At 45.4% G+C, this 17,992-nt stretch overlaps 2 protein-coding genes across 5 annotated transcripts in view; both read left to right on the plus strand.

The window, feature by feature from the left end:
- LOC138981436 (protein AF-10-like) overlaps positions 1-17,992 on the plus strand; it is a 68,196-nt gene that overhangs the window by 28,522 nt on the left and 21,682 nt on the right. For all 4 annotated transcript variants that reach the window (XM_070354351.1, XM_070354354.1, XM_070354352.1 and 1 more), the window contains 3 exons: positions 7,841-7,931; positions 9,080-9,165; positions 10,847-11,022. In XM_070354351.1, coding sequence (XP_070210452.1) covers positions 7,841-7,931; positions 9,080-9,165; positions 10,847-11,022 — 353 coding nt within the window. The remainder of the gene's footprint in view (positions 1-7,840; positions 7,932-9,079; positions 9,166-10,846; positions 11,023-17,992) is intronic.
- Positions 14,589-17,567, plus strand: LOC138981435 (uncharacterized). The gene is made up of 2 exons (XM_070354350.1): positions 14,589-15,180; positions 16,018-17,567. The coding sequence occupies exons 1-2, from the start codon at positions 14,699-14,701 to the stop codon at positions 16,226-16,228; spliced, it is 693 nt and encodes a 230-aa protein (XP_070210451.1). The 5' UTR covers positions 14,589-14,698; the 3' UTR covers positions 16,229-17,567.

A 17,992-nucleotide genomic window follows, 5' to 3' on the forward strand; every position in this document is an offset into this window, starting at 1 on the left:
GCGAGCGACGTGTCTGGTCGCGTTTTGTTGTACGCTCCGGCTGTGTTCAGCCTTGGTCTTTGTTTCCTGACTTTGACTTCGCCCCTTGGTCTGCCGCCGAGCTTTGTCAATACCCTGGCTGTTTTTGGGTGAGAGCTTTCTTGTTTTATGTAACTTTGGCGACGTTTCTGTCGCACGTTTGTGAACTTGTAAAATTTTTCAGTTTCGAAAAATTTTTGTGAGTTCGCTTTGACATGGCGGAGTGCGCCAAGAATAGAACTAGTTCGAGACAGGCTGCTGCTTCAGCTTCTCCGGCTGCTAGTACTTCTTCCTCTAAGAGAAGTTCTTCGTCTAGAAGAAAGAGTGATGGAATTTCCGCCACTTCTCAGATAGAACCGGGAAATGTAGGATGTGATGTTGATGTTGTTGTTGACAAGCCTTCGTCCGCCATTTTGTCCGCGAAGAAGGACAAGGTCACACGTAGTGATAAGGATAAGGATGTTGTTAAACCGGTTGTTTCGTCGGGGGCTCCTGGTGATTCAGGTGTGTCTCCCGCCGATATTGCGTCATTGCTTTTGACTTTAAGTACACAGGTTTCTACTTTGGCGGCCAATTTGTGGTCGACGAAAGCAGAGATTCGCGCACTTCCGGCTGGCGTCTTTGATGTCTCTTCGTTGGGTAGAGTCAGGTCCTCACCGACTCCTTCCACTTCCGGTTTCGCTTCAGCTTCCGCTGCGGCTTCCGCTGTGGCTGCTCCTACCGTGGTTCGGGCGGAAGCGCATGCGTCTCAGCATGGTGATGGTCGACTGGTGTCCCTTCTGCATGAGCCGGTGCGCTCTAAAGGTATGTCTTCCCCACAAGTTACCAGGTTCTCTGGTGACGGTGGGGTGCGATCACAGGAGAGAGTAAGCCACGTGCGTGGTGAAAGCCCTCCTGCAATTTCTGGCCAATGGCATCGCGCCGGTCCAGCAGTTGCAGGGAGCCCTGTGAATCGTATGAACTCTGCATATACCTCTGATTCAGTGTCGGGTATGCCGGTTCTATTTCCGTCCCGGGGGACGGATGGTGGGTGTGACTCCGAGGACTTTGCAAGTCTCTCTGGCGTTGACCCACCTGGCTGTGATAGCGACCAGGAAGGAGGGTTGGAGGAGGGCAATGCCACGGCCGTGGATGACACCCTTCTCAACCTGCCGGCGAAGCTGTCGAGCGCGGTGGCTCTGGCAGCGGAGACGGCTTCCAAATACTTTCCGGAAGGGGTGGTGAGAAGCAAGGAGAGACTTCTGCCACCCAGGTCGGCTTTTGACGATTTCCGGTCTGCCAAGAATGATTCTGGTCAGTTCCGGTTTAAAGAATCTTCCTCTGTTGCGTATGTTATGGCAAAGGTTTTCAAGGGGAGGAACGGACCGGAGGTGCCGTTGTTGTCGCAACGTGGCGATGCACCTGAGGACGTTCTCCCGTGGTTGGCTAAGGCGGGGGATCGGGCTGTTTCTGGTATTCAGAAGTTGAAGCTTGCTCCCCGGCCTGTTAAGCTGATTGAGCATTTCGCGTTGCCTACGGCTGTGTTGCCGGTGACGCCTGAGCTTGCTTCGCTGCGTGAAGTCGGTTACGGTTCTAGCACTGCGCTTCCGTGTACGGAGGCTTCGATGATGGCTCTTGAAGAAGCAGGGAGGTCGATTGCGACCTCGCTGGACCCCTTTGAATTCAGGTTCGACGCTTCGGCGCTTGACGTGTCTACCCTTCTGGCCACTTTGGCCAAGGTGACAAGGGAACAGATGTCGTTTTCAGCCAACCTTTACGCACATGCAGTGCACTCAAGGAGGTCGGCGTTTTTAACGGGATCGAGGATTTGTGATAAGTCCACGATTGAGTCCTTGAAAGTGTCCCCGTTTTTAGAGGGATCGTTGTTGGGTCAGGCCTCTTTGGATGCTCTCCAGAAGGAGACAGCGGACGCGAGGGATCTCGCTATAGCCCGCATTGCCTTTCAGGGTTTGCCTAAGGCTCAGGGCAAACCTCAGTTTCAGTCTCAGTCACGGACTCAGACGCAGTCTACGGCCAAACCTCAGACATCCTCGTCTGGTGGTGGCGGTAAGGCTCAGAAACAGTCGTTCTCTTCAGGGGGTAGAGGTCGCGGTGCGCCCTACCCTAAGAGGGGTCAGTCCTTTGGTGGTTCTAGGGGGTCGGGGCGCAAGCCCCACCCCCAATGAAACTCCCCCGAACAGGCCTTCCCGGTAGCCCCCGCACTGGTTGTGGCGGGCGGCCCGTCCAGGGCCCTATCTTCCTGGCTGCAGCTAGTGGACAGCAAGTGGGTTACCGGGATCGTTCGTTCGGGGTTCAGACTTCTCTGGTCAGGGGAAAAAGCACCTCTGACCAGGATAATCCCGCTTTGCAAACCCCCCAGGGATCCGGAGGCGAGAGCCGCGGTGCAAGGGGAGGTGACAGCCCTTCTCTCGAAAGGGGCGATAGAGGAGGTCTTGGACTTACGGTCCCCGGGGTTTTACGGCAGACTGTTTGTTGTACCGAAAGCCTCGGGGGCTTGGAGACCAGTTCTGGACTTGTCTACTCTGAACTTGTATCTCCGGACGGTGAAGTTCACCATGGAGACGCCGGCCTCTGTGCGAGAGGCGCTTCGTCCAGGCGATTGGGCTACCTTGGTGGACCTTACAGACGCATACTTCCACGTCATGATGCACGTTACGGACAGGAAGTGGTTGCGCTTCCGCTGGGGAGCCAAGGCCTATCAGTTCAGGGCTCTGCCGTTCGGCCTTTCTCTCGCGCCATGGATATTCACCATCGTGGTGCGTCAGCTCTGCGCTCTTGTGCGCAAGGAGGGCGTGCGTCTGCGAGCTTATTTAGACGATTGGCTTATCCTGCATCAGAACAGGGAGTTGTGCCACGTCCATACTCGCATGGTGCTCAGTCAGGCTGCCCAGCTCGGGTTCTCTGTGAACCTGGGCAAATCAGAACTGGTTCCATCCCAGACGTTCACTTACTTGGGGATGGAGTTCGATACGCTCAGTTGGTCGGTCCGCCCGTCTCAGAAGAGGGTGGCCAAACTTCAGGACTTGCTCCGTGCGCTTCACGGAGAGAATCTGGCCAGTGTACGGGTTCTGACATCAGTACTAGGCCAGATGGAGTCTATGGCTACTCTTATCCCACTGGGCAGGGTACACAAGAGGCCGTTTCAGGCAGCTCTTCAGGCCCGGTGGGATCAGTCAACCCAGGGGTGGGACACCCAGATTTCTCTGGGAGCCTGGTTTTTCGCGACCACGCAGGTCTGGCTCCTTCCCTGGGTCTCACAGGGGGTCCCGATAGTGTGCCCGGCGCCAGAGAACGAGCTGTTCACCGATGCTTCTCTGACGGGGTGGGGAGCTCACCTGGGGGAGCATGTGGCTTCGGGGGCGTGGGACCTGTCTCTTCCCACGCGCCATATCAATGCTCTGGAGTTGGAGGCTGTTGCCTTGGCCCTCCAAGCTTTTCTGCCGTTCGTTCAGAACAGTCATGTCAGGTTGCACACCGACAACAGGACTGTCGCGGCTTACGTGAACAGGCAGGGCGGAACGAGATCCCTCAGCCTCTCAGACAGCGCGTGCCTCATTCTAAAGTGGTGCGCTTCGCATCATATTCTGCTGTCAGCCATCTTTCTGAAGGGCAGCTTGAACGTCCTTGCAGATGCGCTGAGCAGGGGGGACAAGGTGGTCCATTCAGAGTGGACTCTGTCGCACCAGTCCCTGCACCGTCTTTGGGAGCAGATAGAGAAGCCTCAGATCGATTTGTTCGCAACTCGGTATTCAGCGAGGCTTCCTCTGTTTGTATCCCCCTTCCCGGATCCTCTGGCGTGGGGCGTGAATGCGCTAGAACTGGATTGGACAGGGCTGACGGCTTACGCCTTCCCTCCTTTTTGCTTGTTGGGCAAAGTGCTCAGGAAGGTCGACCTGGAAAAGCCAGCGCTGGTTCTGGTTGCCCCACTTTGGCCAAGCCAGCACTGGTTCCCGGACTTGCTGCGACTGGCGGTTCGACCGCCTATCCCCATCGCAGTAAGAAAGGGAGAACTCCTACAACCCAGGTCCGGCATCCCTCACGAGAACCCTCAGGCCCTCAACCTTCAAGGGTGGATTCTGTCAGAAGCGCTATGCTCAAGGCAGGGGCCTCTTCTGCCACTATAGACTTTGTGAAGCATGCCCATAGGAAGTCGACCAGTTCGGTCTACTCGTCTCACTGGGCTTCTTGGGTGAAATGGTGTGGTCTTAACAGAGTTAAGCCTTTGGCACCAAGGTCCATGCAGGTAGCAAATCATTTAGCCTGGCTAGCTGGACAGGGGGGTTCGGCTTCTTCCCTTCGTGTTAGAAGGTCCGCAATTTCGTCAACACTTAGGCAGCTGGGCCATAAGATTACTCTTGACGGGGTTGTTGCTAGCGTTATTAAGGGCGCCTCCCTTAAGGCCGCGCGTGTGAAGTCTCCACTCCCTGCTTGGGATTTGATGCTTGTGTTGAGATTTTTGGCCTCTAACGAGTTTGAACCGTTACAGTCATCTAGTTTGGCTAACTTGACGCGCAAGGCCGTTTTTCTAACTTTGCTCGCTACGTCGCGTAGAGGGAGTGAGGTTCATGCTTTATCCGGCTTAGCTAAAGATATTGCAGCCGAAAAGGATGGTTCCATATCTCTTTAAATTCAGGCCAGAATTCTTAGCTAAGAATCAGAAACCAGGCCATATTTCTCCTGTCATTAACGTTCCTGCCTTGAGCAACATCCTTGCTCCTGGAGACCCTGACATAGTTAACTGTCCGGTCAGAACGCTCAGCGTTTACCTGTCTCGAACAAAGTTCATTCGTTCTGAAAATCAAAAGTTGCTTTTTATTTCTCCCAATACGGCAAGGGACAAAGATATTGCTAAGGTGACTTTGACCAAGTGGGTTTCCACGTTAATCAGGCAAGCTTACGCCTGGTGGCATACTCAGTCCGGAGAGGTTAGGGCAGTACTCCCCCTGACTTCGGCAAGAACCCATGAGGCGAGAGCATGGGCCTCTTCTGTGGCGGTGCTCCGTTCAGGCCGTCTGGCTGATGTTTTGGAGGCTGCCTATTGGAAATCGGAGGATGTCTTCATGAATTTTTATCTGAGAGACATCTCCTCCTTGCGTCAAGACGGCAGTTTTGCACTACCTTCTATGGTGGCAGCAGGACAAGCCCTTCTACGTTGATTTTTGGTGAGTACCCGCCACCTATAGTAGCAATCTGCTATTTGTGAGTTGGGTATGGATATGTAATTTAATTAAAAATTTTAAGAGTAAATTTTCATTTAATTAATATACTTACCCAACTCACAACGTTTATTCCCTCCCACCTCCCCGCTGTGGTTGGTACTGGGGTCTAAAAAAGAGTGAGTTGGGCTTCGTTTTGGAATGATAAGATGGCGGCGTATGCGCGCGCATACGGATGTCGGACTGTTGATAGTCTGGCATTATGGGATGGATCACTTTCTTTTTTAGAGTGGTCTCCCTTGGTTACCAAGGGGACGCGTACAGCGTTACCAGCACTGAACTAGAGTTAATTGCTATTTGTGAGTTGGGTAAGTATATTAATTAAATGAAAATTTACTCTTAAAATTTTTAATTATTCAGAAGCTGAGATTAATTTAGGACCTTTTGGAGGTGGCTTATACAATACATGTACTTACAACAGTTGTGTTTGTTTGACAGCACCCCTTTCAGTTGTAGATTTTATGTTGAATAAATGGTTGGTTTGTCCTGATGCATCACTAAGTGTTGTGACTTACTGCATGCCACTGAAACTTTCACGACAAAAAGTTTCTGTTGTGTGTAGACACATGCAGGCATGGGAATTGTCCACCGAAAGGCAAATATCCGCCGATTTTTTTATTTTGTTCCGCCGAAAAAGCAAGTGTCCGCCGAAAAAATAAATGGGGGAGGCAAAAATGGTTTCTGAAAACTGAATTTAATGGCAAACTTGGAGCTCAGATGACACCAAATTGCACCAATTGGGTTCTTTGGTGAATGTAATGTCTTTGGTATAAATGCACAAGATTTGAATTGCTGTCTTTGTTTAAAAAAAAAAAAAAGCTGCACAATAATTTCATTTTGTGGGTATGGTTTGTTATGAATGATAGTACATGTAGCAGGCTTATGTACTGTTGCAGGGAAAGGCATTTCTCTAAATACAGGATGGAAATTGTTTTTGACTTCCGACAACACTGTTGATGTTTTCACGCATGTATAAGTGAAAAAAATTGATAGGGAAGAGGGAATTTAGAAAATGTCAAGTGCTGCATTCCTACATCATAGCATGATGATTCAGTCAATCGTTGCCTACGTTTTCAGTGTGAAATTGATGTGGTGTTGCTGCACATGCATGTATACTCTTTGGGCTGTGGTTTCTTCACTTTCAGTGTCACATGTAATGATGTATGTTATTATTCTTAATTGTCATTAAGGCCAAAAAGAAAAATATGTCTGTTTCCGGTAACCCGACCGACCCTAATTTTAAGCGGCGACCCTAAAGTTTTTTTTTCGCTTTTCGCACCAAAAAACACAAAACAAAAACAAAACAAAACGGGAGGTAATCGGTCAATGAGACTTCACAATCGAAGAGACTTACCTCCCGTTTCCGTCGTCATGCAAAAAAACCATGGCGGCCAATGACGCCGGCAAAAAAAACCCACGTAAAAAGACGTTAACAAAACGTAAGAAAAAGGTTAAAAAAAATATAAAAAAAGAACGACCGACCCTATTTTTTTCGGCGATGTTACCGGAAACGGACATATTTTTCTTTTTGGCCTAATCAACTGGTTTTGCCAGTTGTAGATTTGGCACAATGGCAGTGAATGATAAAGGCCGACATTTTTCAGTGAATCTGGAATAAGAAGTGGAAACTACATGAACATTTTTTAACAAATAGAATCAAGTAGTGGAATGCATAAGCACTTTCAATTTCATATTCTCAGATGGCACAGTATTCGGTATTGATGTCTTTAGTGACCTAAGATACTTCTTGCAAAAACCAGTTCTAATAGTGAAGTCATTTGCCGAACATCATCAACATGGCACAGAGAAACATCTTCTCACTCACTCAAAGACTGGGTGGCCGAGTGGTAACGCACTTGCGCTCGGAAGCAAGAGGTTGCGATAGCAATTTTCTCCCCCCTTTCCTAACCTAGGTGGTAGGTTCAAGTGCTGGTCTTTCGGATGAGACGAAAAACCGAGGTCCCTTCGTGTACACTACATTGGGGTGTGCACGTTAAAGATCCCACGATTGACAAAAGGGTCTTTACTGGCAAAATTGTATAGGCATAGATAAAAAATGTCCACCAAAATACCCGTGTGACTTGGAATAATAGGCTGTGAAAAGTAGGATATGCGCCGAAATGGCTGCGATCTGCTGGCCGATGTGAATGCGTGATGTATTGTGTAAAAAAAATTCCATCTCACACGGCATAAATAGATCCCTGCGCCTTGAGTCCGAGTCTGGAGATACGCGCGCGATATAAGACTCCATATAACATAACATAACTCACTTATGCTGGATTGCTGCTTTGCAATAATTTTATATCTGTGTCTGTTCTTGGCCAAGTCCAGCTGCTGGTAAATCCAGTGTTTAGAATTAGAGTTATTATTCAGTGTGATGTTTTCAATCACAATTGGATGTATTTTGCAGACCAGAAGAGCATGAAAGTTTTTGGAGTGGGGACAGCATTGGAGACCAAGCCTTTTGTTGTTGTTGCGTCTTTGCTCTTTCAGATGTTTGTGATGGCACTTGTCCAGTGGAAAGGTCAATAACCCTTGTTATGCATTGTGTCCCTATAGTGCAGATTTGTGCAGCTTGTTTATGAAATCATGCTGTTTGTTTGCAGATGGAGAGATGGTGAACGGTACCTCTGCCTTTGTGCCACCTCCAAGAATCTTCCCCAGTCTACACAACAAGCCAGAGGATATTCATGGAGGGTGAGCTTTTAATAATTGTGTTTTGCTTCTGTTTTGGATTTTTCTTCTTTTTTCCTTCATACATGTCATCTGTGTTAGATAAAGGACATCATCAGAATCACTGATTTTAACAGCCATGTATGCACCATTATTAAAAGATATGTATTCTGTTCGGTTTTAACTAGGTCTCCTCAATCATGGTACATGCAATGTTAAACCATCGCAGGTCCGTCCAGGCCTTTACATGCTGCAAGCGCATTAACTCATTCGGGACGCGTCTAATTTGTCCCTCGTGTTCCCTCCCAGCGCACGATTTTGACCCATTTAAAAAAAAAATTTGAAAATCAACAACACAAAATAACCTTACCTACCTTACATTTTTGCAAAGTTTGAAACTTGCTCTTTTAAAAAATATATGAAACATTTGAAAGAACATACCTTTTGTTGTCTTCACATCCAGTCAAACTACCTCTTTGCAGCAAAAAAACAAAAACAATTTCTACGTCATGGGTTCATCAAGATTCATACACAATGTCATGATCAACACTTTCATTGTCCGAATCATCGCCCAAATCATCGTCCATTGGCACAAACTCGTCATCAGAATCTAAAATATCATCTCCACTATCATCATCACTAAGGTCAAGATCAGAACGGTCCTGAATAACAAGTTCTAGCACTCTTTTCAAGTTAATACGTCTTGTGGCAGAACGATCCGCCATCTTGGAAAAGTCAAAACACGTGGGTCGCACACCGTCAAAAAAATCAAATTATTCCCAACAGTTGAAGGGAAGGAACTGTTTACAGTGAATGGTTCCACTGTAGACAGGCAGAAGTTTATTGCGGGGGTTGTTTCCCTTGGTCAGCGGGGCCGTTCACACCGTTAAAAATTCGTAATATCCGTTGGAACTAAACTTCAGACGTGTCGGCAACGCTAAGCACAGCTGTCGGAATTCCAGTTCAGACACGTAGCGAATTAGTTAAGTCTACCTTTCCACTGGAACTTGACTGAGTAGTAAGAAGTTTTCTTGTATGTTTTTATTTGTGTGTTTTTTATTAATTTTATAAAAAGATTGTTGTTACTAACAACACAATGTTAGAGTAAAAGACAACACATTTCATCGCCTGTGTGTGCGGTTTATGTACTATTCTCTGCTTGATCTTTTTAGGATGCCATTCTCCATGGAAGAGCTGTTGGAACAGCAGTGGGAGCATAGCGCCAAGTTTCTGATGGAGCAGAGCCAGCACTTTGATGGTAAGCTTGTAGGGCTGGTGTTTCTTACCCTTCATTATAATAACAGTGATCGACAAGAAGAAGAAGAAGATTATAATAATGATAATTACACATTAACATGCTTCCATTTGAAACTTTGAGGTCGTCATCGTGGATTGACGCCCGACCAAAGCGTGACGGAGGGCTTCAATTAGACTTTGGGAGGGCGTCAATCCACGATGAAGACCGAGAAGTTTCAAATTGAAGCGTGTTAATGTTATTGTAATTCAATCTGACGACGATCTCTTTCCTGCTTTCATGCGATGGTAAACAGACAGAATTATTTCTGTTCTGTTCACACACTACTTTCAGTCCACCTACCTGCAAGGGTCAAGTCCCAAGAAATATGTCTCTGTATTCCTATCGTATCACTCTCCTCCTGTTTTGTTTTCTTTCACACACATTTTCCCTTCTTTTTTGATGGGTTTCTGGACAGCAAACTCAAAACAAATTCTTTTCATCACAAAAGCGATCTTTGGAATTGACTGACGTAGTCCGAAAGAATTCATGCATCAACTTACGTCACGTATTCGACGTCATCATTTCGCATACCTTATGGTCTCGGTATTTCGTTGGTACTTCATATTTCCTACTTGTAAAATGACCCTCAAAGCTAACCGAGACTAGTTGAGATTGTATCAATGCGCCTCACCAGCAGGTTGTTAATGGCTTTTTTAGCGAGTGGTTATCGACAATTAATGACCGGTAATTTTTAATGAGTTGGGGCATTCTGACCAATCACAGGATCTGTTTCATTAAAACGCCAACTCGATTCAATTACAATAATAAATAGCTTTTCTATTGCGTGAGTCCCAGCAATTGGCTGCCTGAATGGCGGGGTAAAAACGGTCATACACGTAAAAACCCACTCGTGCAAAATTGTGAGTGAACGTGGGAGTTTCAGCCCATGAACGAAGAAGAAGAAGAATAGCTTTTCTATAAGTGAGAGTCCCGGCAATTGGCTCCAGGCGCTTTACAATTTCATTCTAAAACAAACGAGCAAACATTTAACGAGCATACAAAGCATACAAATAACTGGAATAAAACACCAAGCAAACTAGGGCTTTAATGACAAAAGAATGTTATGCACACACACGCATGGCAGCCATCTGTTTTTTCTGTGTTTATTTTGCTTGTGTTTTTTGCTTTGTTGTTTTGTTTTGTTCTTGTTGTTTCTTTTTAGCAGGAGGTATAAATGAAGGATGGTTGGAACCATAGAACTCTGAAAGCACAGGCTGATTCACAACCACATCCTTGCACACACACACACACACACACACACACACACACACACACACACACACACACACACACACACACACACACACACACACACACACACACACACACACACACACATGCAAGCACTTGTGAGCATGTGCAGGCGTGCACAGACACACATGTGCACACACACACATACACTCAAACACACACACATGTATGTAGTTGGTTTTTATGGTCCCTTCAACCTATTTGGCTATGCGGGACCGTCATGTATCTTGCTTTAGCTTGTGCTGATATAGCTGCATAAGTATGTTGTTGTTTTTTTAAGGGGAAGAAAAGTTTGGCGTCACAGGAAGTGCTCAAAAAAAGGCAGAGCACAGCATTTTGATTTCAGAATATGATGGTAGTTTCTTACGTGTCTTTTCCCTTGCGGTTTCAGTGGCAACACTTTTGAATCAAATGAACCACCTGAAGACAGAGAACGAGAGGTTAGAGAAACATGTAAAGCAGCTTCAGTCTCACCGGGATCACCTGCTATCGACCAACGCCCGTCTGGCCATTCCCTTCACCTTAGGGCCTGAAGACGTCCTCCTGTCTACACATGAGAAATCACAGGTGAGTCACTCAGACCTGTTTACCCTCCCGGATTGTCCGGAATTATTACGGATTTGGGGGCTAAATTCCGGTATTACGGAATACTACCGGAAATTCCGGTGAGAGAACCTTTTTCGTGCGTGAAAATTCGAAGTCGAAATTGTGGTAGTCACCAGGACTGTGATTTCAAGGCTGACCGAAACAGCCTTTTCTGCTCATGTGCATAGCAAGGTATTTGTCGGATTCCGTGGATTTGAGATCGACATTGGTCCGAAGGGTAATATAAGGCCGATCTCTGTGGGGACGAAATGCCAACCAAAAAAGCGAAAGTTGTACAGAAATATCGGCAAAACTATTAAGTCAAGTGGCGGTGTCTGGTGAAGTTTAAGAAGAGCGAACCACATTCATTTTGGTGATCAACTTGAGATCAGTGCACCAACAAAGCTAGTCAGTTACGAGTCACGTCGCGGCACGTGTCCCGAGGTTAGACGCAGCATTAGTTTTAACAAAATGCAGTACACAAATGAACATGGAAACAAACAAAAACACGAAATTATGTTTGGCAAAACATGAGCCTGCTTCGCATCGAGTTTATTTGACCTAGGTCTCTACTTCCACAGAATCTCTCAGACCTGCGAACCGATCTCTCACTACGGTCAGTCGCGCCAGAGACATAGATGTGTAGGTCTATGGTCGCGCTCATCAGTTACTTGGCTGTTGCCGAAATTCAAGTCTTTCTGAGCCTAAAACTGATCTCCATTAATATTTCTCCAATATAGCAAAGATCACAGTTCTTTGAATCGAAAAACTTACAACAAAAATAATGTTTAAATGAAATAAACGAATCGATCGGTCCTCTAAAACTGATTAAAGGTAGCTTCTGGAGAGAGTTATCATGACTGGTTTTAATGCAGGATGTCTGATGTGACAGAATGTAAGGTGGTTTTGTTCACATGCATCTTCAAGTGACTGTAAATAGTCCAAGGGCGGAGGGGTGGGGGATGTTACAGGGGTTCCGGACGCCCCCCCCCCTTGCTGTCAAAAAAGCAAAAAAACAAAACAAAATTCAGTCTGTGGGAAAAAAAACTAAAGACATTTTCTGTCTGTGAAATTGTTGTTGTCGGGAGCAGATATCAATGAAGATAAATTGCCATTATTTAATACTAACTTTAAAAGAAATAATGAGTGGCTGCTGACACCAATTTATCATGTTTAAAATCAAGGACAAGCTACAAATCGTTAATAAAATAGCTAAAATTCTTCAGCCAGACCCCCCCAACCCCTGGACCCCAGGTTGTACCCCCCCCCACCCTCTAGCTCTCTTGCTCCTACTGTGGGGTTTTGTTTTTTTAGATAAAGTAAACTTGTCTTAGTTAACTTGCATATTATATATCAGGTGTCGTGTGTTTGTGTGTGTGTGTCATCGAGCTTCTGTCTGTGTAGTACAATACTGTTAAACATGGTTATCAATTTTGTACTTGTTTTGCATGGTAGCGCGCGAATACACGTGTCGTTTAATCGTTTTCGAGCTGGTTTATGGTTGATAAAAAAGATTACCCAAAGATGCCTCAAATTACGGAAAAGTACCAGCTGCATTCCTGATTTTCATTTGGGGGGTAAACAGGTCTGGTCACTGTCTCAAGTACCTTTACAGTAGACGATGTTCAGAAACAACTCTGTCACTGCAAAATGAACATTCGGAAAAGTTATCCCGCTTGAATCAAGGACAAATATTTAGACTTCTGGCCAACACGTGTTTGAAGTAAATAAGCACTGAGAAAGAAGATAAATGTGTCCCAGAATTATGTATTGCTCTTTAAAATAACTGACGCTGATGTGTAGGTTGTGCAGTGTTCGCTCAATATGATGTCTTATTTTTTCAATAATCTGCACATTGTTGCCACGGTTATTTCAGAAAAGTTTATTATCATGCTGGAAAACTCGCCTTGAATTCGTGATTTTCCAAGGAAAGTGGACTGTCTTTTTGAGTGAGAAAATGTTTACCATGCTGGAAAACTCGCCTTGAATTCGTGATTTTCCAAGGAAAGTGTACTGTCTTTTTGAGTGAGAAAATGTTTACCATGCTGGAAAACTCTCCTTAAATTTGTGATTTTCCAAGGAAAGTGGACTGTCTTTTTGAGTGAGAAAATGTTTACCATGCTGGAAAACTCTCCTTAAATTTGTGATTTTCCAAGGAAAGTGGACTGTCTTTTTGAGTGAGAAAATTTTTACCATGGACTGTCTTTTTGACTTTTGAGTGAGAACAATTTTTGCCAGCTGAATAACATTTCCTTAAAGAAAATTATGGAGCAATCTGTTCAAGTCCACTTCCGATTACATTACATTCTCTGTATGTTCTAGCTGGTAGGACAGGCTACCATATAGACGAATTCTGGAAATAACTTGGGTCGTTATGGGTCTGTGAATGAGATGCTTTACCTTGGAAACACTGAGTCATTCGCATGATTTCGCTGGCACAGATCACTGACCACATGCATAGCCACGACGCTTGATTGTGATTGGCCCACAATGTTACGTGTAGCTTGCCTTAAGGGCAGAGGTGGCACGGAATTTTAGCAAACATTTGTTCAAAAACGTGTTTTGGGTTTTTGTTTTTTTTAGGTACTTTGAACATCATAGAATCACTGTGTGTTGTTTATTTTGTCAATTTCCTCGTTTATTTTGCAATAAAGTGGTGATTTTCAAAGTATGTGTACATGTGTGAGTGCTGCAAGTGTGAGAAATTGCTGAACAATCTATGTTTTCAAGTCCTTGCAACAACCACGATTCCCCGAATAAGCTTGGCAGTAACACATCGAACGGTTGAGCGGGAATTCCCGTTTTCTGTGAACGTTAAAAATAGACATGAACAGTCCGTTATTTCCGTACAACGGCCGGATCGCGCATCAACTTTTTCAGACAGTAATATGAATATTCATGAGAACAACCTCTAACCTTTGAGAAACTTCTCTGGTTGGTCGTTGTCAATGACCACAGTGACGCGCATGCGCAAACTGCCTTATCCGTTGTAAACACAGTGTCGATTCCACGTAACTCAATATCAACTATCAACCAGCAATGTCTACTCCGAAATTCGCAAGGATCTTCCCAACGCAAAAGGAAGAATCAGCTTTCAGATGCTCGAACAACGAGGAAGGAAAAACCAGCAGGCGACGAGAACGCGCCTGAAGTTGGCAGAGCAGAGACAGTTGTTTTGAGAGATAGTGGTGACGCGGATGTTTCGAATCGACTCGGAGTCAAACCTCGGCCAGTTTTGGGCGATGTGAACCGTAATCAGCCTCAAATCGAAGGTATTTCTGCTTCGGCGACGAAACTGAGGAGATTTAGTGGTGCAGGCATCGACCCGAATGCTCAACCACCAGCTGAGCTAAATCGCCGTTCGTGGTGTTTTGCCGAGTGCAGTCAGTTGAACTGAGAACTCGCTTCTCTCTGATGTGAAGTGCCCGGAGTGCGAGGCAGGACATGTGACAATTCGAGTTGGTGACTCGATGGGCTTGTCACAAGAACTAGTGCTGTGTTGCGACAGCTGCCAGTATTCACGCACAGAGTATTCGTCACCAAGAGAAAACAACCTCAACCACAGACAAAATGTTCCCTTTGAAGTGAACAAAGAGATTGTGCTATATAGGTAGGTAGTGGCTACTCCAGTGTGGACAAACTGTGCACAGTCTTTGGAATGCCAGCGATGAACAAGAGTTCCTATCATCGCATAGACAAACGAGTCAATGCCAGCATTGTGGAAGCTACAGATGCCACACTTAACGAAACAGTGGAGTTTGTGAGGGAAGCCCACAGGGAAACATTTCCTCAAGGCAGAGTGAATGCTGTGAATGATGATGGTGAGGAAGACGGTGCTTGGGAAGATGATGATGGCATTCTCTGGGTGGATGTGGCCTTTGATGGTACATGGCACAAGAGAGGATTTTCCTCACACTATGGAGTTGGCGTTGTTGTTGATGTTCTGACTGGGTATGTGCTGGACTTCTGTGTGAAATCCACATACTGTCACACATGTGCGATGAACAAAGAAAAACTAGAGGGGATGACCGCTGCCGAGCAACTACAGTGGAAGCAGCTTCACCAGCCTGACTGCAGCATTAACCATGAGGGATCTGCCAAGTCTATGGAGAGGGATGCAGCCTTGGAGTTGTGGGGAAGGTAAGAATATTGTTCTAATAGCCTATACACTCTTCCCTATATCCTTTATTTTCAAATACAGAATAAGACAACATGAATAAGGTTGCGCTAAAAAGTAAATTTTATTTAAAATTGTATAAAGCATGGTACATTGTGGGTGTTTGTTTTTCTTTACAAAGAAAGATGAAGACCAACAAAACACAACACAGAAGCACATATTTTTGCAACAAAACACTGTCCACAAACCCTTCACAAATACATTTTCTTTTGTTGATAATCATTAAATGTTCACAATGTCCTAAAGGATCAGCTAGGCTGGGACATTTTTTTTATTGAATCTGCAAATTTCAGAGGAAACCTGACAACTTTTCTATTGAAAAGAAAAAGTGTCCCAAACAAGTTGGGATCAAACTCATTGTCAGTGTGTGTGTGTGTGTGTGTGTGTGTATGTGTGTGTGTGTGTGTGTGTGTGTGTGTGTGTGTGTGTGTGTGTGTGTGTGTGTGTGTGTGTGTGAGAGAGGGAGAGAGATGTGTGTATGTATATATTCTAACAAGTACAAGTTAAATGTTCACCCTCTATGAAAAGATCACTTTAATACAGACTTAGTAAACAAGCCAATGTAAATTGGCACACTTTCCAGTAATAATAATACATGTATGTATTTTCTGCTAGGAGAGGCCTCCTGATACTCTTCACTAAAGTAATATCCAAAATCATTTTCATTCGTGGGTCTGCGTCTGTATCTCACCAGGACCTTGTTGGCCCATGAACCCCAGTCTTTTTCATATATTTTTTCAAGACAGTAGTTATCCAGCCAGTACTTTACACTAAGTTTTTTTAATTTTTCTATGCTGCAGGTCTGTTGAGCGTCACAACCTCAGGTACAGAACTATGCTGTCGGACGGAGATTCCACAGCGTTCAATGCTCTGGCTGCAGCTGAGCCCTACGGTCCCACACGTCCCATCACAAGCTGGAATGTACCAACCACCTCCCCAAGAGAATGGGCACAGCTCTCCGCAAGGCATCAAAGGATGGAAGGCTTGGTGGAAGAGGGGAGGGGCGACTAACCAAGAAAAAGTGTCAACGCTTGCAAAACTACTTCCGTAGCGCGATCCTCAACAACCTTGAAGATCAGCGAGCCATGGAGCAGGCGATCTGGGCCACTTTCTTCCATGTGACTTCAACTGACGAGGACCCTCACCACGACAGATGTCCAGCCGGGCCAGCCTCATGGTGCTTTTTTCAAAGAGCCAGGGCAGAAGGGCAACCACCACCTCCACACGCAGGGCACAACGGCACTGCCTTGTCCAGGGAAGTATCACATGCTGTTCTGCCCATCTACAGGAGAATGACAAATCCCATTCTTCTCAAGCGCGCGGCCCATGGCAAGACTCAGAACAGTAATGAGTCTCTCCACAATGTCATGTGGGGACACTGCCCCAAAGAAGTCTTTGTTGGGAAAGACCGGGTGGAAGCAGCCGCGCCACCGCTGAGGCTGTCGCAAAGTTCAACAGAGGCAACTTTGCACTGGCACAGGTCATGGACCACATGAGCTTGCCAATTACTGAGCTTACTCATTCTGCTTTGGCCAAAAAAGACAAGGTGAGGGTCCAGAAGGCGGAGAGAGCAACAGATGTGGCCGCTGTAGCAGCTCGTAGGGCAAGATGTGCTGGTCGTCAACGTCAGCTGGAGCAGCGAGAAGACCAGGAGGGGGAGGTGTACGGTGCTGGACTGATGGGGGATGGAGGGGAATAAGTACCAACATCATTTGAAGAAGACTCGGAACAATACATGAACACACCCAGACTCTTTTTTCGGCAATGTGTCTTCATAATGTGTAAAGAAACACTTTACAAACTTTCAAATGCAATTTTCTCTGAATGTGGGTTTTCAAGGACGGTATCAACGCGGGAAATGATATTTCGTCAGAACTACTTGTGGTAGAGTTATAATTTTTTTTTTACAGGAGTAAGATTTGATTTTGCCAGACTCTTACAGAGCGGTTTTTGTAAAACCCATCAACATTTTTTTTTAGAGAATATAATATAAGCCTGATTGGGTATTTTGGGGGCAAAAATTTATATCTCTCAATTTATGCTGCTGAATTCGAACTGGGGTAATTTGGTCAAAATGGCTCTGTATAAGTCTGAAACTGATATCTGGGAGTAATTTTCACTGCATTTGAAGCCTGTAGCTTCAAAAATGTCTTTTGAATTTCATGGGGCGTGGTGTGTAATTTTCGTATTTTTTTGAAGAAATTGGTATTTTTTTGTGAAAATATTACTTGCTTGGTCAAAAAATGGGCATGCAGGTGCTTTTTTATGCTTTCTTTTTATAAAGTACCCCAAAACTTCAAAGAAAACTAACAAATACTCAGATTTCATTTTTCGTGCCACCTCTCCCCTTAATGAACAAGCGACTTTCATCCTCAAAAAAGGATGATCGCCACTTGTTATTCTCTCAGGTGCCAGGAAAAAGGTTCCGTACAACTTTCACTTACTCCATTACACATGTCGTATGGATAAAGAGCGATTAAATTACATATTCTTACTCCGAATCACATATGAGCATATAAGCATTGACGTAGTCAGAGATGCTAAGGTCTGAAAATTGCTACCCGTCTAACAATTTTAAAGGGAAGCAACCCCACAACAAAAAGTGTAAGAGGAAGCGTAGCCATGTACGCTTGCCATGGGGGTTACCTCCCATTGGTGTGTACTACGTCACTACCGCTTCCCGAGCACGTGGTAGAACTCATACGACTTTTTCAGCTCAGAGGAGAAGGTCGCATTTTCTTTCGCTCTCGTGGCTGTCTGCTTGCTGTTTGCTTG

Source organism: Littorina saxatilis, linkage group LG12 (assembly GCF_037325665.1).
Source record: "Littorina saxatilis isolate snail1 linkage group LG12, US_GU_Lsax_2.0, whole genome shotgun sequence".
NCBI classification, from domain to species: domain Eukaryota; kingdom Metazoa; phylum Mollusca; class Gastropoda; order Littorinimorpha; family Littorinidae; genus Littorina; species Littorina saxatilis.

What these genes read in the sequence shown, in the direction of transcription:
- LOC138981435 (XM_070354350.1), top strand. Translation starts at nt 14,699, where the DNA reads ATGCCAGCGATGAACAAGAGTTCCTATCATCGCATAGACAAACGAGTC. An exon ending in GCCTTGGAGTTGTGGGGAAG is followed by an intron (nt 15,181 to 16,017) that starts GTAAGAATATTG and finishes TCTATGCTGCAG; the next exon opens with GTCTGTTGAGCGTCACAACC.